This window comes from Delphinus delphis, chromosome 11, assembly GCF_949987515.2.
Source record: "Delphinus delphis chromosome 11, mDelDel1.2, whole genome shotgun sequence".
Taxonomy (NCBI): Eukaryota; Metazoa; Chordata; class Mammalia; order Artiodactyla; family Delphinidae; genus Delphinus; species Delphinus delphis.
In genome coordinates this window covers 48,956,983-48,977,071 of record NC_082693.1, presented here as the reverse complement: position 1 = coordinate 48,977,071, position 20,089 = coordinate 48,956,983, and the positions used below count along the sequence as shown (strand labels likewise).

General features: G+C 34.8%; 1 protein-coding gene across 3 annotated transcripts in view; it reads right to left on the bottom strand.

Annotated features, from left to right (window-relative positions):
• USP15 (ubiquitin specific peptidase 15) overlaps positions 1-19,144 on the bottom strand; it is a 128,308-nt gene extending 109,164 nt beyond the window's left edge. Inside the window, exon 1 of one of the 3 annotated variants that reach the window (XM_060025141.1) lies at positions 18,728-19,144. In XM_060025141.1, the coding sequence (XP_059881124.1) occupies positions 18,728-18,816 (89 nt within the window). In that variant the 5' untranslated portion in view covers positions 18,817-19,144. The remainder of the gene's footprint in view (positions 1-18,727) is intronic. The other 2 variants (XM_060025138.1, XM_060025139.1) reach the window with 2 other exon arrangements.
• Positions 19,145-20,089: the final 945 nt, after the last annotated feature.

Below are 20,089 nucleotides of genomic sequence, written 5' to 3'. Positions count from 1 at the left end.
GCAACATGGTAAAATATAAATATGGAAAATGGTTCTTTTGTAAAAAGTATGTTAATTTTATATATTTAACTGTATCTTTTATGGGGTAAGGAAAGCAATTATTAAAGGTTTCCAAGATTGATTTTAGTAATTATAATCAAAGCTTAAAAGAAACTTTAAAAATAATTAGCTTCTTTACCAACAAAAGTTAATAACAACAATACTGTCTCCAATTGTTTCTCATACATTAGTAAAATCTGCTGGGGCAAGAAGGACTGGTTTTTAATTGATTTCAAAAGTGTGATACCAAGCACTATAATAAGCATTACTGAAACTATATTCATCTTACTTTCAAATACCTAAATTAGTTTCTCATCAGATGACCAGTGACAGAAAAAATAAAATAATGGTTCTCTAGCAAAGAAAGCATAAAAAATTATAAATCTGAAAAACTTTACGAATTGATTTATATTATACCTACTATGCTTTGCCACTGGTTCATAATTATTTTAAATTTTTTTCCAGAAATACCTTCCCCACACTTAACCAGGTTCAATCACAAACAAAAGCAAAAGTAGAGATTAACAAGATGTTTAAAGCCCACATGTATAACCAAGTTTTTTAGAAGAACATCATTCTAATATTTCTGTGCTTATAGCACTATACATATAGCACTATAGGAATGAAACACTACAGTTATGTTTGAAGCAAAGGCACCAACATAGCAAAACTCCACAATTCTTAAACAATATTCATCAGCAGTTTAATTCCCTAAAAGTGGGTAAGGCAGAATTATCTATACATGAGTATTCCAAACCCACTATCAGGGTTACACAATGGAAAGCCTCCAAATTGTAGATTTTGATATTTATGAGAAAATAAGAGTTGAAAAACTAAGTTTTAAGAAAACTCTGTTTCTAAGATAAATAAAATAGATTAGACTAGCAATGAATTTATATGTTAAATTGATAATAAAGAAAATTATACTTAATTGTATATCACCCACTAAAATTTTTTTAGACTCTTTCTCCCTTGCAATTTAAACAAGATATTCAGACATTTCATTTGCTTTCTTTGCAAATAAATGTCATACTAAGCGATCTTTCCCCTACTCCATTCATCTATTTTTCTATCATTGTGCCAATTTAATTGTCTTAATTACTTTTATATTGATATTATTTAGGGCACGTTCCCCCAGCTTCTTCTTGTTGCAAACTGTCTTAACTATCTTTGGCCATTTGCTATTCCCTATGAATTTTAGAATCAGTTAATCAAGTTCCACAAAAATCCCTATTAAGATTTTGATTAGAATTGTGCTGAACTTATAGATTAACAATAATACTATAATTTAAAATGTCATTTATAAAACTTACATTAAAAACTATTTGTGGAATACTGTCAAAGTTCTATTTATATTTACTTAAAAGATATTTCTAAAAGATGACGTTTTACCTCCCAAAGTATTTAATAAATTCTTTAGTTTTAGTGCAGGGTTGCATTGGGCAGAATTCATCTGCTGCCATAATATTTCTAGTTCAACTTTCTTTTTTAGATCTTGAACTGAGTGCTTTCTGTATAATGAAACCATTATGAGAGGAAACTTTCCCAATTGATGAAAATTCAGCTGTTTTTAACACTACCTTCAATTGAAAATGGTCACCATATTTCTATTACAGGCACCTATAACTTACTTGTAGAATGTTGTCATGAAACATGAGGGAAGTAGAAAAAACAGGAGCGTCTATTACTGAAATAATGTGTAGTTATAGATGCACCCTTGAAATTAGATGAACTGGACAAATAAATGAAAAAAATTATTTCAAGACATTTACACGGATTTGTTGTACTGTAAAAACTCTAACCGTAATCTATTAAGAATCTGCCCAAAACACAAGATTCCTTAATTTTAACTCATAAAAGACTCGAACAAAATCAATAATAGCTCACTAAGTGAATAATAGCTCACTAAGTGAACAAGGACTTGAATTTATTTTACATTCTCAACAGCACTCTTAATCCTTGATATGCTATTAGGGTCCAGATGCACCCAACTTCAGCTTCTGAGTTTCTCTTTTGAATAGTTATAACTATTTGTAAAGATTAATACTTCGTGGCTTTTATTCTTGAAATATCAGTCTTTACAAATAGTTATAACTGATTTTAACATGAAGTCTAAAATGCTTAACATTGCCTAATAGGTCTTGCATGATCTGATCTGCTCCTACTTACCTCTCCAGTCTTAACTGGTACCATTTTTCTTTGTGCTGAGATCTAGTTCCTGGACACACTTTTTTCTGCCTCATGGCTCCTTCTGCCTCAAATATTCTCCTACTGCTCTCAACACCTAGTTAACTCTTATCATCTTTCAGATAGTTTAACCATCACTTTCTCAGGGAATCCTTCCAAAAGCTTCTCCCCATTTCCTCTTAGTTTGGAAAAGGAAAAACAAGATGGCAATCTCAGTCTACTAGATCTCAAGACTCTTTATTAACTAACAGGGATTACTTTTAATAATAACAAAATAACTAACATTTGAGCTTTACTCTTGGGCCAGGCACATACTTCTAAGCACTTTAATATATTGGCTCATTTACTCCTTTAACTACCCAATGAGGTAGGCACTATTATAATTTCATAGGCACACAGAAATTAACTTGCCCAAGGTTACAAAGTTAGTGCCAGACCTGTGATTAAGCAAATGTGTTATTAGCATAGGGAGAAGTGGAAAGACCAATGAAAATAGCACAAAGAAACAAGAACCAGGCTCAAATACATGTGGAACTATGCTGCATGCTAAAATCATTACAAACCAGTGTAGAAAGATCTGGCTATATATACGGGAAAAATTAATTAAGAGCTCTATACCTCACATATGTAGTCAGTTCTATTCAAAAAAGCTTCTTACGAAAGCCTGAATGTGTTCAACATGATTGATATACAAGGGAACAGTAACACAAATTCAGTGCATGCTTAAGCACTACTTCACCCATAAGCAGTGCGAGGACTAGGGTGAGGCAAGTGAGATCCTAGGGACCCTAACAGGGAGCGCTTCCTTAAATTTTACACCCTAGGTGCCTTGCTTGTCTCACCCTCATCCTAACTGAAACAAACACTAGATATATGTGGAAAATTTCCCAGCTACACTGAGCGGCACAGGTATGCACAAAACATACATTTTAAACATCTACTTACATTCACCATGTGTGTTATGAACCACACTCTCCACATCTGGTGTTACAACTCCTTGGCAGATTTCGGATAACCCTCCTACCATTTTACAATCCCACTTCAAGCAAGTCTCATCTTTTTCAAAATAAAAATACCATATTTACTGCAGTATTAATGTATTTATTAACCATTTAAAATGTGTAAAACCATGCTACCATTTTATTATCTTTTTTTAAAAAAAAAAAGGGTCCCTGAAAAACTTTTTAAAGCTCTGTGCCCCAACCCTATTTTTCCCGTATGCCCTGTGGTTTTTATTGCATGATTTTGCATATAGCACAGTGATTCTTAGGTACACATGCTGCATTACAGCAGAAACTTACAAAAGTACATTGTAGTTGGATTAAAAACATAAATGTGAAAGCAAAAATATAATTTTTTAAAAGATACAGAAGAAAATCCTTATTACTTCAGAATACAGGAAGAGTTAAGACAAAAAACAAAAAATCTTAAAGGTAAAAGCTGATAAAATTGCGAGGTTAAAATGATAAGTTTCTGTTCAACAAAGGCACCAAGTAAAGAAAGATACAGATTGGGAGAGATACTTATACTGCCTATAATCAACAAAGGATTAGAACATGAAAAACTCCTTTAAATTAATTTTTTAAAAAGAGAATGCAAAAAAAGGGCAAATCACAGAACATCAGAATGGCCTCTACACATATGAGATGTTCAATCTCATTAGCAGTATGAAAAATACCAATTAACACCATACCACATCATTCTCATGAAATTGGTGAAAACACAAGCACATGCACATGTGTCAATAATATTAAGTGTGGAGAAGATGTGTAGTAACTGCAACTCATAAACTACCAACTGGGGTATAAACTAGAATCCTCATTTTGGAGAATTTGGCAATATTTATTAAAGATGAAGATGTGCATACCATAGAATCATGTATTGCCGTTGCTAAGTTTTACCCTACAGAAACTCTTGCACATATTTACAAGAATACAACTGAAGAATACATAACGCAGCATAATTTGCAAATGGAAAATTGGAAAAAAAACCCAAACCAATATTCATCATTCCTACCAAGAAATACTACCCAAAAACTAAAATGAAAAATACTACATGTACTAACATGGATAAATCTCAAAACTGCAATGTTGAATTAAAAAATACAAGCTGCAAAAGGCTACATGTAATATAACACAAACATATTAAGATAACATAGATATGCACACACAGTACAACTATATAAAAATTTTAAACATGCCACAAATAATATTATTCATAAATCCATGCATATATTAAAAATATAAGCAAAGAGAATAATAAAAATCAATTTCTGGATGGTGGCTCCCTCTGGCAAGGGAGGGAACGGGTTAGGATTAGGGAAACATGTACAGGGAGATTCAACTGTATCTGTAATGTTTTATTTTTTTAAACTAAGAAAGGAGTACACAGGTGTTTTGTTATATTTTTCTTTGTATTCTGAAATATTTACTATGACTAATATGTTTTCCATTTAATATAGAATAATAGTTTATATATATCTTCATATATATACACAAAATGAAATGGAGTCAAATGTACAGACTATGAATAATGCTGCAGTCAACAAAGCTGATAGATTCAGCAAATGAAAATTTCAAGCATAAAAATAGGATAAAAAATAGGTACAGCAAAATGTATAAAATGCATAGCTTTAGTTTTATTTTTTAAAGAAATTTATAATTTTCTATTACCTCATATTTATCTTTTACATTTTATATTACCTCTTCCAAATCCAACAGATGAATTTGCATTAGATTTGAACAAAAAGCTTACATAAACTCTGAAGAATTTTATTTAGAAAGACATGATTTATTTATTTCCAAATTGATCAAATTATGATTCTGATATATAGTAATGTATTCATTTTCAAGAAATATTTCCTTTTGGTAACTAACGCCTAGTAAGTAAGCCAGAAAAGTAAAAAATGACTGGCTGACATCTCATAAGAAAAGAAAAGCACAAAGTACAGAAAGTAGAGATTATTACCCTTGATATCTGGGAAGATAATATAAGCAAATCAATAAAAAAAATCCTAAAACGGACAGAAATACTGATTTTGAGCTGATCAAGCTTTAGTATCAAATATTACATTAAACTATAGACTTGCAACCATCTAAAATTCAAGTAAATACTAATGTGCAAACATCTTGATAGCCCAAAGTACAGAGTAGTTATTAATCGCTTTACGATAAACAGACTAAGTTTCTTACACAAAGGAGTCTATACCTTATAGATGAAACTAAAGGTGAAATATTTCTGAATAATATTGAGTCACTTGACTGTTCCCATATAAAAAGCTATGAAGCAAATGTACCAAAATATGCTCAAGATCATTTTACTTTTGACTGAGGCCTCTGGCTGTGGCTTAATCACTGTCATTCCCCTGTTTCAGTGGATTACAAGGGATTTTATGACGATGCCTCATACTAGGTCACAACTGATGATTCTCAAACACTAGTACATCGATATGAAAATATTTTGATCATGTTATTATCTGAGTTCAAAAATTACTAAAGAAAATTTCATGGAGATTAAAGATCTATGGTCTTCAATCAATATCTCAAGTCCTTTAAAGATGACCTACAATCCTCCAGCATGTCTCCATTTAGCCTTCTCTATTTCCAATAATTTGCCAGTTTCATTAAGTCTCTAGCCCATTAGGCTGAATAGGCAGCCTTGCTGCTTACTTTTCAAGGAAGTAAAAGTCCCAACTTTCTTACTGTTTTGTTCCACACCTTTATCATACCTGATTCCCTTATATATCGTGGAGGATATAACCCTCCTTAAATCCAAGGCTAATAATTTTTGTTCCTAGTCTTTGGATCTAATTTCCTTCTGCCTCCTTGGAGACTTACGTCATTAACAGCCCCTATTCTCCTTGTTTCTCCCTGTATCTTTTCTCTCTCTTTTTAACTTAGCATATAAGAGGGGCCAACTCTTTTCCCCATTCCCCCCACATAACCTCCCAACTCACATATTCATTTCCTCTTCTATCTACCCCCATTTTTCTGACTTGTCCCCGCAGCCAAGCTCTCCTCAACCCTCACCTGCTCTTCAACCTAGCACAACAGATCTTCCTACCTCAATGGGCTCTCAAAAAGGTTCTCACTAAGTTACCAATGGCCACCCTAACAAATCCAAAGGATCCATAATTTTATTACTATATCAATGCTTTTAAAAATAATCTGTGATTCTACCTTTCTGGGTGGGAGGAATATATATATATTATATTATATATTATATCTAATAATAGTATAATATAATTAATATTGTATTAATATGTTAACAGTAAATATATATTACATATAATTATATATATGTAATTTAACAGCATTCTCTTCCTCTGCTTAAATGTTAGTATTCCACAGAGCTGCTCTCAAATTTCTTCTTCTCTCACTGTTAATACTCTCAGTGATATTGTAACTCATACCAATGATTCCAAAATTTGCATCCCGAGGCCAGTCCTCAAGTTCTTTTTCACTCATGAACAAAATAAGTATTTTCAAAGTGGGGGCACCTTTTGGTAAATGTTAGATCTTTGCCTATCAGGAACTTAGCAGAAAAGCACACCCAATAGCAATTTGTTTTCATGATTATTCTTGCTTATAAATTTTCTTACCTCGTGAAATGAGACTTAAGTAGATGTGAATTCTAAATTTACTGTAGAAAAAGTACTAGACCAAAGTTCTCTTCCTGACATTACTTGCTGTGAGGTCTTAGAGAAGTTACTCAATGCTAAACCTTTAGATTGTTCATCTTAGAAATTGAAATACATTCATTCAAAAAATATTTATTGGAGGTCTACTACATATATGCTATTCCGTATGCATTAGTTGTTAGCAAAATAGCCAAGAGCCCTATGTTCATGGAATTCAGGGTCTAGTGAAGGAAAGTGACAGTAAATAATTAAGACGTAGTAAAATACTGTAGTAAGTGCTGTGACGCATAGGGAGCTATAAAAGCATAATAAAGGGGTCCCTATTTAGAATAAAGGAAAGCCTTTTTGAAAAAATAATATTTTAGCATATGGACAGGAGTTATTTCACGAAGAATAAGATAAAAAGCTATCTAGACTGAAGGAAAAGCATGTGCTAGGGCCGGAACAACTTTGGGAGTTAGGTATGCTGGAGGAACTGACTAAATGCAGTTGGAGTTTATGACAAAGGGAGAAGAGATGCTAGGTAAGGTAGGCTGGGGCCAGACTACATAGAGCCTTTAAGGTAACTAAAGATTTTATCCTAAATGCAATGAAAGCCAATGAAAAATATTTAGAAGAGATATGATCTGATTTACATTTCATGATGACCACTGGCAGTATCTCACAGGATTGGTGGGAGGTTCAAATACTCATGAAATGTTTAATAAATCAAAAACTTACATAAAGTTATGGGTACTTCAGTTGTATGGTGCTAAATATTCTAATGGCATCAAGAAAGACAATTTGTACTGTGGTCTGGAGAGAATAATCTTCAATGGCTCCAAAGAAGCAGGGTCAATTTTAGGACCCAAAATAAATCTGAGTCAATTTTAAGACAGTCCTCAAATGCAGAAAAGCTCCTGCATTTTAGTAAGAACTAAAAAAGCCAGGTTGTAGGTTTTTTGTTGTTGTTGGGTTGTTTTGGGGGGATGATAGTGGGGAAAGATAGGAGAGTCTCAAAAGTTGTTTAGTGTTTTTATACACACTAGAAGCAAATTTAAGAAAGATATAAAGGGACCAATAAATGACTTAGAAATAGTCCTAAATACAAAGACATTTAAAAGCAGTACAGGGAAATGCGGAAATCCCAAAAGCTGGATTTAGAAAACCACAGAGCTGGTGAATGTATAGTTGTGTGTTGTTTTTTTTTTTTTTTTGATTAGTACATGTTTATGCTGACAACTTTCAGATAAGCAGTTCCTTCTTAACTGCCTAATACTGACATAAATATGACGTTTATTTTTTCAAAAAAATCCTACCTTTTTCTCCTCAAAGTAGACATAATACAGTCACTCTTTTACAACTAAGAAGATACATAAAAATTTCAGCCTCATCCAATGTAGTACACTTAATCTGAGAACAACAGGCGTAACTATTGTGCGTAGAATTAACAGCATAAACAATTTTGGATATTCACTCTATAACTAATCCTCTCATTTAATAAAATACTGTTTAAATTACATGAGTTGCAATAGCATAAACCATTTTTAATACTAAAAGAGATATTAATAGTATCTAGTATTTTATTTATTTTTTTGATGTGGACCATTTTTTTTTTTTTGGTACGCGGGCCTCTCACTGTTGTGGCCTCTCCCGTTGAGGAGCACAGGCTCCGGACGCACAGGCTCAGCGGCCATGGCTCACGGGCCCAGCCGCTCCGCAGCATGTGGGATCTTCCCGGACCGGGGCACGAACCCGTGTTCCCTGCATCGGCAGGCGGACTCTCAACCACTGAGCCACCAGGGAAGCCCAGATGTGGACCATTTTTAAAAGTGCTATTGAATTTGTTACAATATTGCTTCTGTTTTATGTTTTGGTTTTTTGGCCACAAGGCATGTGGGATCTTAGCTCCCTGACCAGGGAATGAACCCACATCCCCTGCATTGGAAGGCAAAGTCTTAACCACTGGACCGGCAGGGAAGTCCCGTATGTAGTATTTTAAATCGTTATAAACTAGATATTTCACTGAATTTTTTTAAGTACCACAAACTAAAACTCATCAGTAAAACATAGCCAAAGAAAGCTATGAAGTTCTTTCAAATAAACCATCAAATAAACCAAATAATCATCCCTTTATATCTTAATTTTTAGATCTGAAGCGTTTCCAACCTATTTTCTGCTCTGCACATTAAATTCATCAGTTGGCAAGAACTAATTTTTATGACCTCTTTTTACATCTAAACTAAGAGACAAATAAAGAACTCAGGAAGGAGGCCAAGTAAGATTGTGAAAGTGAAAAGAAAACCCACAGAATCAGAGAAAATTCTGCAAATCATCTATCTGATAAAGAATTTGTATCCAGAATAAAGAACTCTTAAAATTCAATAATAAAGAACCAAATAACCAAATTGGAAAATAGGCAAAGGATCTAGACAGACATTTTCCCAAAGATATACAAAGGGTCAATAAGCATATATGAAAAGATGTGCAACATCATTAGCCACTATGAAAACTGAAATCAAAACCCCAATGAGATACCACTTCATATCCACCAAGATGGCTATAATCAAAAAGACAGGCAACAACAAGCACTTCAAGGATGTGGAGAAACTGGAGCCCTCATACACTGCTGGTGGAAATGGAAAATGGTGCAACTAGTTTGGAAAAGAGTCTATCAGTTCTTAAAAAGCAAACATAGAGACTCGGCAATTCCATTCCTAGGTATACACCCAAGAGAAATGAAAACTTGTGTCTAGACAAAAACTTGCACACAAATGTTCATAGCAGGATTATTTGTAACAGTCAAAAATTGTGAACAACCCAAATGTCCATCAACCGATGAAGGAATAATTCAATGTGGTATATCTATACAATGGAACATTTTTTGGAAATAAAAAGAAATGAAGTACTGATACACACAACAAAACGGATGAACCTAAAAAACATGTTAAGTGAATGAAGCCAGGCACAAAAATCACACATATTATATGATTCTATTTACATGAAATATCCAGAAGGCAAAATTATAGAACAAGAAAGATTTGGTAGCTGCCAAAAACAGGGAGATTTGGGTAGAAAAGGGGGCAGGGGAGACTGCTAATAGGTATGAGGTTTCTTTTTGGGATGATAAAAATATTCCAAAATTGATTGTGATGATGGTTGCACAACTTTGTGGACATACCCAAATCCAGTGAACTGTACACATCAAGTGGGCAAATTGTATGATATGGGAATTATATCACTATAAAGCTCTTGTATTTAAAAAAAAATAAAGAAGAGAGTGAAAGGGCCATAGATCTGGATGGAATTATTACGGATGATTTTACAGAGATTGGTTTTGAAGAAACGGAAAGTCAGGGCTTAGTAAAATATACTGGAAATAATATGAATGATGTGTAAAGTCCTATAAGGTAGGAGCATGTAAAGACTTTGCAGGAAACGGGAAGCACCATCTGTATCAAAGAGCTATATTAGTTAGAAATAAGACTGCTACGACTAGAAGGCTAAACCAGAAAGACCTAGAAAATTCTAGAGGTTCCTCACATGGATAACTAGATCAATATGGTGTTTTACTAATATGACGAAGCTGTCACTTCTTGATTCTAATACTTTCAAGTATTCATCCCTCAAAAAAATGCTTCCATAAATGGCTATGGCTTATCACTCATAGGCAGGCAGTACAGTTTAAAATGCAGGCGTTAGAGTTGACTGCCTAAGTCAGAATCTCTGCTCTACCACTGACTGAGTATATTACCACGTGCACTTAACTCTGTACCTCAGTTTCTGAATCTGTAAAATGACAACACTATCACTTATTTCATACATGCAAAAAGCTCTTAACCTTATAAAAGAGTGGTAATATTTGTAATCATAGCCACAACTACACAGTACATATACTTAGCTACATCTCTCCTGAGAATCAAGTTTCTTCTGCTTGATATCCAAAGTTACGAAAATACATTTTCCATCTATATCAAAGAAAAATTTCTTGATTAAACTGTTAAAATTTGTCAAGCTGTTATATTGCTAAAAAATATAAAGCAACCCAAATTATCAGGTCTCTTTAACCATGATCATTTAACCCTTATCATTCTTTTTTTCTTTCCTCCAGTTTTACTGAGATATAATTGACATACAGCACTATATGAGTTTAAGGTGTACAGCATAATGATTTCACTTATATGCACTATGAAATGATTACCACAATAAGTTTAGTGAACATCCATTATCTCATATAATACAAAATTAAACAGAAAAAAACTTTTTTCCTTATGATGAGAACTCTAAGGATTTACTCTAACAACTTTCATATATAACATACAGCATTGTTAATTATATTACAATGGAATACTACTCAGCCTTAAAGAATGAAATTTTGCCATTTGCAACAACATGAATGGATGTAGAGAGTATTATGCTAAATGAAATAACTCAGACAGGACAAATACGTATGATTTCACATATATGTGGAATCTAAAAAATGAACAAACATAACAAAACAGAAGAGTCACAGATACAGAGAATAAACACGTGGTTGCTGGGGGAAAGGAAGGTGGGAGGAGGAGAGAAATAGGTGAATGAGATTAAGAGGTACAAACTTCAAGCTGCAAAATAAATGAGTCACCGGTATGAAATGTACAGTGCCGGAAATACAGTCAATAATTATGTAATATCTTTGCATGGTGATAGATCATAACTAGACTTATTTTGGTGATCATTTTGAAATGTACAGAAATATCGAATCGCTACGTTCTGCAACAGGAAGTAACATAGTGATACAGGATAATTATACTACAAAAACAACCAACCAAACAAACTCATATAAAAAGAGTATGGTTACCAGAGGCAGGAGTGGGGGGAAGAAGAATTGGATGAAGGCAGTCAAAAGGTACAAACTTAACAGTTAGAAAATACATACATACTAGAGACGTAATGTACAACATGATAAATATAATTATCACCCTACCATTCTTAATCTTTTTGTTTTTTTACTACAGGAACTTGATGCTCTTTTTAATTTTGTCTCTAATGCTCCCAGGTTTTAACTGGCTCTCTATACTAAGTGAAGTCGGTAAGACAAAGAAAGGCAAATATCAGATGATATCACTTACATGTGGAATCTAAAAACACGGATACAAATGAACCTATTTACAAAACAGAAACAGACTCACAGACATAGAAAACAAACTTATGGTTACCAAAGGGGAAAGTGTGTGAGTATGTATGTGTGTTTTTGGGGGTGGGGTGGGGGGGTAAATTAGGAGAGTTTGTGATTAAAATATACAAAACACTATATATAAAACAGATAACCAACAAGGACCTACTGTATAGCACAGGGAACCATATTCAATATCTTGTAATATCTATAATGGAAAAGAATCTAAAAAAGAATGGATATATGTATAGGTATAACTGAATCACTCTGCTGTACACCTGAAACTAACACAACATTGTAAATCAACTATATTTCAATTTAAAAAAATAACAAAAACTGCCTCTCTGAAACTCAGAATAGCCTGGTCTCAGAGCCACATTGGACTTAACTTGTGAGAGCCTTTAACTTCTTTCACAGAGGAAGTCTTTTCTATGGCTACTTCTGCTAAACCATTTTCCTGAACCACAAGGAATTATCACACTAATATGTGGGTCTTCTCAAAACTAAAAGGAGAGTGGAAGGGACCGTATTCTTAATTCTCCTCCTCATGAAGAGGAAAAAGTAGTCATTACCCTCCTTTTCTTTTTGGAGAGCTATAAAGAAGCCATGCAGAATCTTACCGACAGAAGCAGTATTCTAGGCATAACCAAATATAGGTTAATCCTACAGAGGTTTTCTGCCTTATATTAGAATCCGAGCTGCTTCTTTTTGAGGAGCTATTCTTGATTGTTCCCTCAGATACATCATTTTAATCTGTATCCAAAACTGAGGTCACTTACTACCAATCAGTCTTATTCTAGGTTTCTTTAGTAGTGGCTTCTATGTAAACTGGATGATAAAGTTGAAAGGAACTACATTCCCTTTGTTTTAAAGAATAGATGGTGAAAGAATCTGGAAAAAAACGACTTCAAAGGAATAAATATAAGATACAGAGTGTGAATTACAGTAGTAACTAAGGAAATGAAAATAAGAGGCACAAACCAGGCTGACATTACGCAGGGAAGGAAAAACTAGTAATCGCTGAAAAATTCTATATGGAGACTAAGAAGAAATAGTTTACTGCCTTATGAAATACTGTTTGAATTACATGTAAGTAGTGACAGCACAAAACATTTTTAATACTAAGGAGATACTGGTAGGATTTAGTATTTTAAATCATTATAAGCCAGGTATTTAAAAAACCAGCTCTGAAATCATCACACACCCGTAAAATGAGGTAAATAAGAGTACTTGCTCTTATTATATGCTGCACATGTATAAAGCATTTAGAATAGTGGCTGGAACAGAGTAAGCACTCAATAAAGGTTCACTAGTGGTGGTATTATCACCTGTGAACCACATGCAAACCAAATGATTCCTCTGAGTTCAGACTTCTCATCTACAAGAAAGGAATATAAATACATACTTTGATCCTTATTTTGAAAATCCAACCAGATAATGCATGCAAACACCTCCACCAGTAGTTCTCAACCTTCCCTTTATCTCCCTGCCAATATATCTGATGGTGTTTCAATTCACTTTTATAATAATTATGCTTTTTTTGTAAAGTGATTCTCAAAGTGAGGAAAAGAAAAATCACTCTAAACTCATGTAATAAAACAAATATATCTAATGACTAACATGGCAAAATTGATTTTATTAGCAGTGATGTTACATGGACTGTCAGTTTTCAGGAAGATGTTAAAGAGGTATCAATATGGTTATGTACCTTCCACTGTCTTAATTCAAATGTGCTTTGACTTTGAAAATTCACAAAAAGTTGGTAAACATAGAACATAAAATATCGAACTTTCACATTTGCATTTTCTGTGTTGGGCTGTTCCTATGGATTCTTAGTTGAAAAAAAGTCTTATGTATTTGTGGTTTATTGTAAACCAAACACTTTTAAAAATATGGGCAAAGTACTAAAACAAAATATCCTACAAGTTCTTCCTATCTGCTTGATATGCTGTTTCTGTAAAACTATATGAAAAGGGGCCATATGGCCTCTAACAAATCACTTATGATTACTGATAAACAATTAAAACCCCAAATCTAAATAATACACGATCCCAGTTTCTTTTGTTTAAATGTACTTTTGCATCAAAATAATATTTATTCTACATATTCAGTAAATAACCTATTAATCTTTAAACATATTTTAATTTCCAAAAGCAAGATGTTAAGATTTTCTACCATATCTAAACTGAACAGTCACAAGAAACAAGTGTGGGATAAAATGGAAGAATTCTGCTGCTAAATATAAAATAGACTCCATTTAAAGAGAAAAGAAAGTCCATTTTTTAAAAAAGTGGAACACTTTAAAATGCATCTTTAAAACAAAAGGCAGAGTAGAACAGTAATTTTAAAGCCTGAATTAAAGCCCCAGACTGCTTGGGTTCGAATCTCAGATATATCAATGTGTGAACACCTCTTTGAGCCTATCCGGGTGAATTCCTATTCTGGCAAATGTGAGTTAGAGCACATTCACATTCTAGTACCCTAGAATTGTGGTGATGAGTAAATAAGTTAACATATATAAGTACTTCAACAATACCTAGCACAGTGTTTTTAAATGTAATATGATCGGTCATAGCCTGACAATTTTTTTCTTATTATACTTTCATGCAAGCAAGATTAGTAACTGTCACAAAACTATTTTCTAAAAAGAACATCTAGTTAATACCTTGTATGTGCTAATTAAAAAAATGGTATGATTTAGGAAAAAATAAAGCCTGAATGTCACTAAGTAGATAAATGAAAACACTGACTAAAGCTCTGGATCTTCTTGGCCAATTAGGGTACATTAATCTTGGCTTCACTAACCACTTACAAGTGATTTTAAAACTTATGAAAACAATTAAATTAGGAAAAATTGCTTTTCTCGATTTTAAGCAACTAAAATGTGAAAAATACACTTTAATGTCCCTATTTCTGTCCTTATTTTCATCAATTTACCAACACTAAAAAACAGTTTTGCTTTCTGGTTTCATTTCCTGCAAATGATGTAATATATACCCTATTTCAGTGGTAAACACTTTGGTACAACTAAAATTAACAGTAACAGTAATGTAAAAACTTCTCAACAAGTACACACTAAACAATCTGGAGTTCATATTGATTAATAGTGTCCATTTACATTATTAACTGATTTTTTGACTTAAGATTATTTTCTGTTAGTGTAAATCTAAGTCGCAAAAACATAAGGGACCATATAAAATAAAGCCTCAAAGACTTCTAGGTAAAAGAGTAGGAATGGAAGGAAAGCTCTGAAATTGAAATTAGTGTCTCTCCTATCTAAAAACCTGACTGATGTGATTCCTTGGCAGTTTATTGAGACAAAAACATCATACATATTTTAAATGACTCTAAATGCAAATTAAAGCTACTCTCCAAAGTTACCTTAAACCTACTAGAGTTATTTTATTAGGGTTTATATAAAAATGACATGCAAAATTTAATTTATAAAGTTAGCTTTGAACATACTTGAACATAAAAATTAGTGAAAATGATTGGTAGATGAATAACATTTAATAAAATGGGGAAATAAAGCAGTGATTTTGGTGATTTGTAGTCACCTGTTTATTTACTCATAATAAATCTATTTTAAAAGAAATCTCTAAAGAGAGTATTCCATAACCCACAACATGCTTTTGTACATTTATTCATTTAACTATTATCCCCTTCAATAGGTTCCTCCATCCCTAATATACTTACATGGAATGAACTTTAAACAAATTTTCCTTTTATCTTATCAGGAGAAACTACCATGTATCTGAAAATTAAATTATCTTTCATTCATCCTAAGCTAAACAGTTCTAGTTCCTTTATTCTTCCTCTATAGTTTCTAAATTCTAACAGTCTTGTTCCTGGTTTTCTGAATCTCTCCTTGGAGCTAAACACAGATCAAGAAACAGCATACAAGACCACTGCTTTACTCCATCGAATGCAGATCTGTGTTACTTTTATACCCAACCTTTTTAAGAGGTACAACTCTCTTGCATCAATTTTGACATTACTGTCACTATGAAGTCTAATACCAAACATATCATAAGGTTTGTTTCTCCTCATCTCAGACATGGGTAACTTATTTTCATTTCTAGAAGGTTAGCTTCCAGATAAAAATCATTCACCATTTACAAATAAACAGAAATTCATGTAGAAGCAAATTTTTATCCTTGCCCAGGTGTTAGCATTAATTACCAGCCTACTAAGAGGCAGTCCTTATCTGCAAAGTGCTCACAACCTAATTAATGAACTTTATTCATCTGCACACATTTCACTGTAACATCAAACATTAGTATTAAAATTTCAAGAATAAACTCATGGTAAACCTACCATTTTTTCTCAATAGTCCTTATCAGTCTTTCCAAGATAGTTATATACATATACCAAGACAATGTTCCATTTGCATATGGCCCATTTCAGCTATAAAATAACAAACAGGATTTGCCCAAATACCCATAAATGACTAATCCAACGATTTTTTAAGACCTTAAAAAGAGAGATAACTTTTTAACAAGTTTTAATGAGTTCCAAAAACATGAGCCCAAGTTACAACTAAATTATTAAATATCTTTACTAATTCTGTACTCATGAATACATTATCAAATTTGTACTTTCGAAATTATTCTCCTTAAAACTCTGAATCAAACTTTTGTTAATTCCTTTTTTGACAGGTTTCACCTGCTAATTCCAAGAAAACTGGCTCGCATATAAACCAAACTATATAGTTTCTGCAGTATCCCAGTACCATCTTTTTCCTGCATTTTTTTCTTTAAATAAGAGGGGAAATCAATTGTGAAGATAAAAATTTGCACATTCTGCTGTTACCTAAATATCTGGGCCTCAGTTTCCTTTTCTTTAAAATGGAAGCACTGAAATGACTCATTTATAGACTTCCTGTATTTACTCTTTTAAATAGATCTTTTAAAATGATTTACAGTAACTCTGTCAAAAAATAAAAATGCTAAACTTTAACATTTAGTGCTCACAATACTCATATTGCTCACATCATCCTGTAGTATCAACACCACCAATTATTACTCAGTATATCAAAACCACAACAACATTAAAGAGAATACCCATATAAATAATATCTATATATTAAATTATAGATTTCTATTTTGTGGAAATCCACATTTATCTTTTTATGAGGTGGTAATAGGCAAGGTAAATTAAGAATTTTAAAGTGTTCTTTAACAAACAATAAGAATCAAGGATTCATTTCATCTTTAACAATCCACAGGCCAAGGTAAACGTAAATGTCCTAGGAAATGTCTAATTTCCCCACAGTAATAAACATCTTAGGAACACTGCCATATGAACAATAATTATTAAATATTTTTTGCTGTAATGCAACAAGTATATGTTTACATCCTCAGGGGTTTTTATCACATAAACATAGTATGCAGCCTAACAAAGTAGGAAAAAAGTACCAAGACTTAGATCAAAGTACTTAAATTCAAGTCCCAAGTCTGCCATCTACTAGTTTACTTGAAAATGATTCTAATACCACAGCATTGTATCAGAAATGGCGGTGATAAGAAGGTAACTAAAATTTAATGTTATCTCATAAATAATCTTTTAGAATATTTCATTGACTCAGAATAAACCCCTATAATGAAATTATTCTGTCCATTTCATAGATGAAGGTACTGAGGTGCAATGATTTAAAGTAACTTTTCTCAAAGTCATACTGCAAACTAAGTGGTGAAAAGGTCTAATTTGGGTCTAAATCTTACGTTCCTTCCACTAAGCCATATCGAGTAAATGAAAAAACACTCTAAATTATATACCACTGTATGGTGATGATAAGAAATGAAAATAACTTTTATTATAATAAAGAAGCGCATTATACTTCCTAATAAAACAGAGCACTTTATGTTACATATTCACATACTGAAGTTATTCTGAATACCACTTGATATGGCCCACAAATATTAAAATCTCCAAATACTTCCTTCAGTATTTTAAGTATATCCTTTCGTATTTTATAAGTTTGAACGTTAACAAGTGACTTAAGCCTCAAGTGGACTTATCTACTTTTTGCAGGCCTGCGTTATCCTTCAAACAGGAGGGAAGAGCTGCACTTCTAAGAGAAACGCTACCGGCGTCTATCAAGCCTCCAAGGCACAAGACCACGTGGTACCACTCAGAAGCCTAAGGTTCCGTACTCCCCTCCCTCCTTTTGACAAGGAACTAGGAACTAAGGTTCCTTTCTCTTAAGTGGCGCCCTGACACATGCCACCTGTGTAGTACGAACCGCAAACATCCTGCAGCCGGCCTCCCGGAAGAATATGAGAATCAGAATAGGGAACTTGGAGGCCGACAATGCCGGGAAAAGAAATGACTAAAGAAGTAGAGGGTGAGATCCTGATCAGCTGCGGGACCAGGACCTGTCAAACATTAAGAGACTCACACCAACGAGTGTAACCTATCGTTCGGGAAGGCCTGGGGTGGGAGCGGCACTACCAGAGGAAGAAGGACGAAGAGAACTGCACGAGCCGCCGGCGCCGCCGCCGCTCCCCGCAAGCCTCTTAGCATGCCCCGACGAGCCACGAACCCTGTCCCTCATTTCGGGTCCAATCTTTCCTCCAACCTTTCGGGAGCGGCCAAAATCCTGCTGCCCGAGGCGGCCGCCGCCGGACCTGCCCGCACCTGTCACCACCGAGACACCAGACCGCAGTTCCCGCCCAGTTCTCCACCACCCTCGGGCAACCACAGCCACCTCAACCCCTTTCCCTCACCAGGTGTCCCCTTTCCGGAGCGGGGTTTTGAGCAGCGTCGCGATGTCAGACCGCTGGATGTCCAAATCCGCCGCTCCGCCTTCCGCCATCTTCTTCCACTAGCGGTAGCGGAGGCGGCAGCGACGGACGGCGGCACGCCCCAGAGCATTGTGGGAATGGCGTCCCGCGGCCCCTCCCAGTCGGCAGGTCGAAACCAAAAGAGACGTAAGGTTGGGGGGGTGCGCCTCCGGAGAAGCGTTGGGCCCGGGCGGAGTGAGTGCGCCGCGGTGGTCTGCTGCCCCCCATCGGCTCCCGCCCGTCCAGCAGCTCGCCTCGGCCTCCTCCGGCCCGCGACCGCCTGGTTTTAACTCTTGTCTGTGGGGCCTCGGTCCTCTCGCGCTTCAGTGGTGCCACCACCCCGTCCGTCCTTGACTTCTGCCTTCCCCTCCCTCTTTCCCACAGACGCCTGAAAACCCTTATTTGCGCATTCACTCACGCTTGAGGGTGGGGCGGGGGGCGTGGGGACGCCTAAAATATGGCAGAAAATTTTTAACAGGTCCGTGACTCGAGTCTTTTCGTTGCGAGTCGCGGAACCTAAACTCCGTGAATATTGGGCCAAACAGAGAACAATACGAAACCGAACGCTTAGCCGCAGTGATCTGCCTGGGCTCTTTCTTGCGCTTCTATTCCTGCTGTAGGTGGAGACCTTTTACAGGTTCTTTGTGACGCCTCCCCAGGCACACCCAGATAGCTAAGCTGCAGTGAAAAACATGTTCCAGTTCCTCGGTGAACAGTGTAAAATATGTATCGAATAATGCCAGGTACTAAAGGGGAAAAAACGGGCAAGAAACCCATTCTTCTAGATGTTAGGAAGTAACATTTTCTTAGGCGCACCTTCGCATGGTGTGTGCACCTGAAAGTAGATAATACCAGCTATTATTTGAAGCTAGTTGTGTTATAAATGGGAAAATCGAGTTTCTCAAAAGTTAAATGCCAACGTCACACAGTAAGTGGAGAGGCAATCCAGCTTCCAAAGCCCACTGGCTATCTATACACTATAGTACACTAATTACCACTCCGTATGAAAGCCTAAATTAAAATGTAAACTGAGCTGCACTAGAGTCATAAAACAACCCCCCCAAAACCTTTGTGCAACTAGCGGCTAGCACAATGCTGCCTAACATATAAGAACCACCCAAATATGTGTTTCATAAATGAATTGTGGCAAAACTGCTTAAGTAATTCCAAGCATGAAGATGTCTGGAGATTTGACTTTAAGATAACACGTGATGTGAAAAGACTAAACGATGGATAAGAATTCCTGCATGATCTCTCTTGTTTACTCATTTTCAACCTCTACCCTAACTCATTTGGTGAGAATGC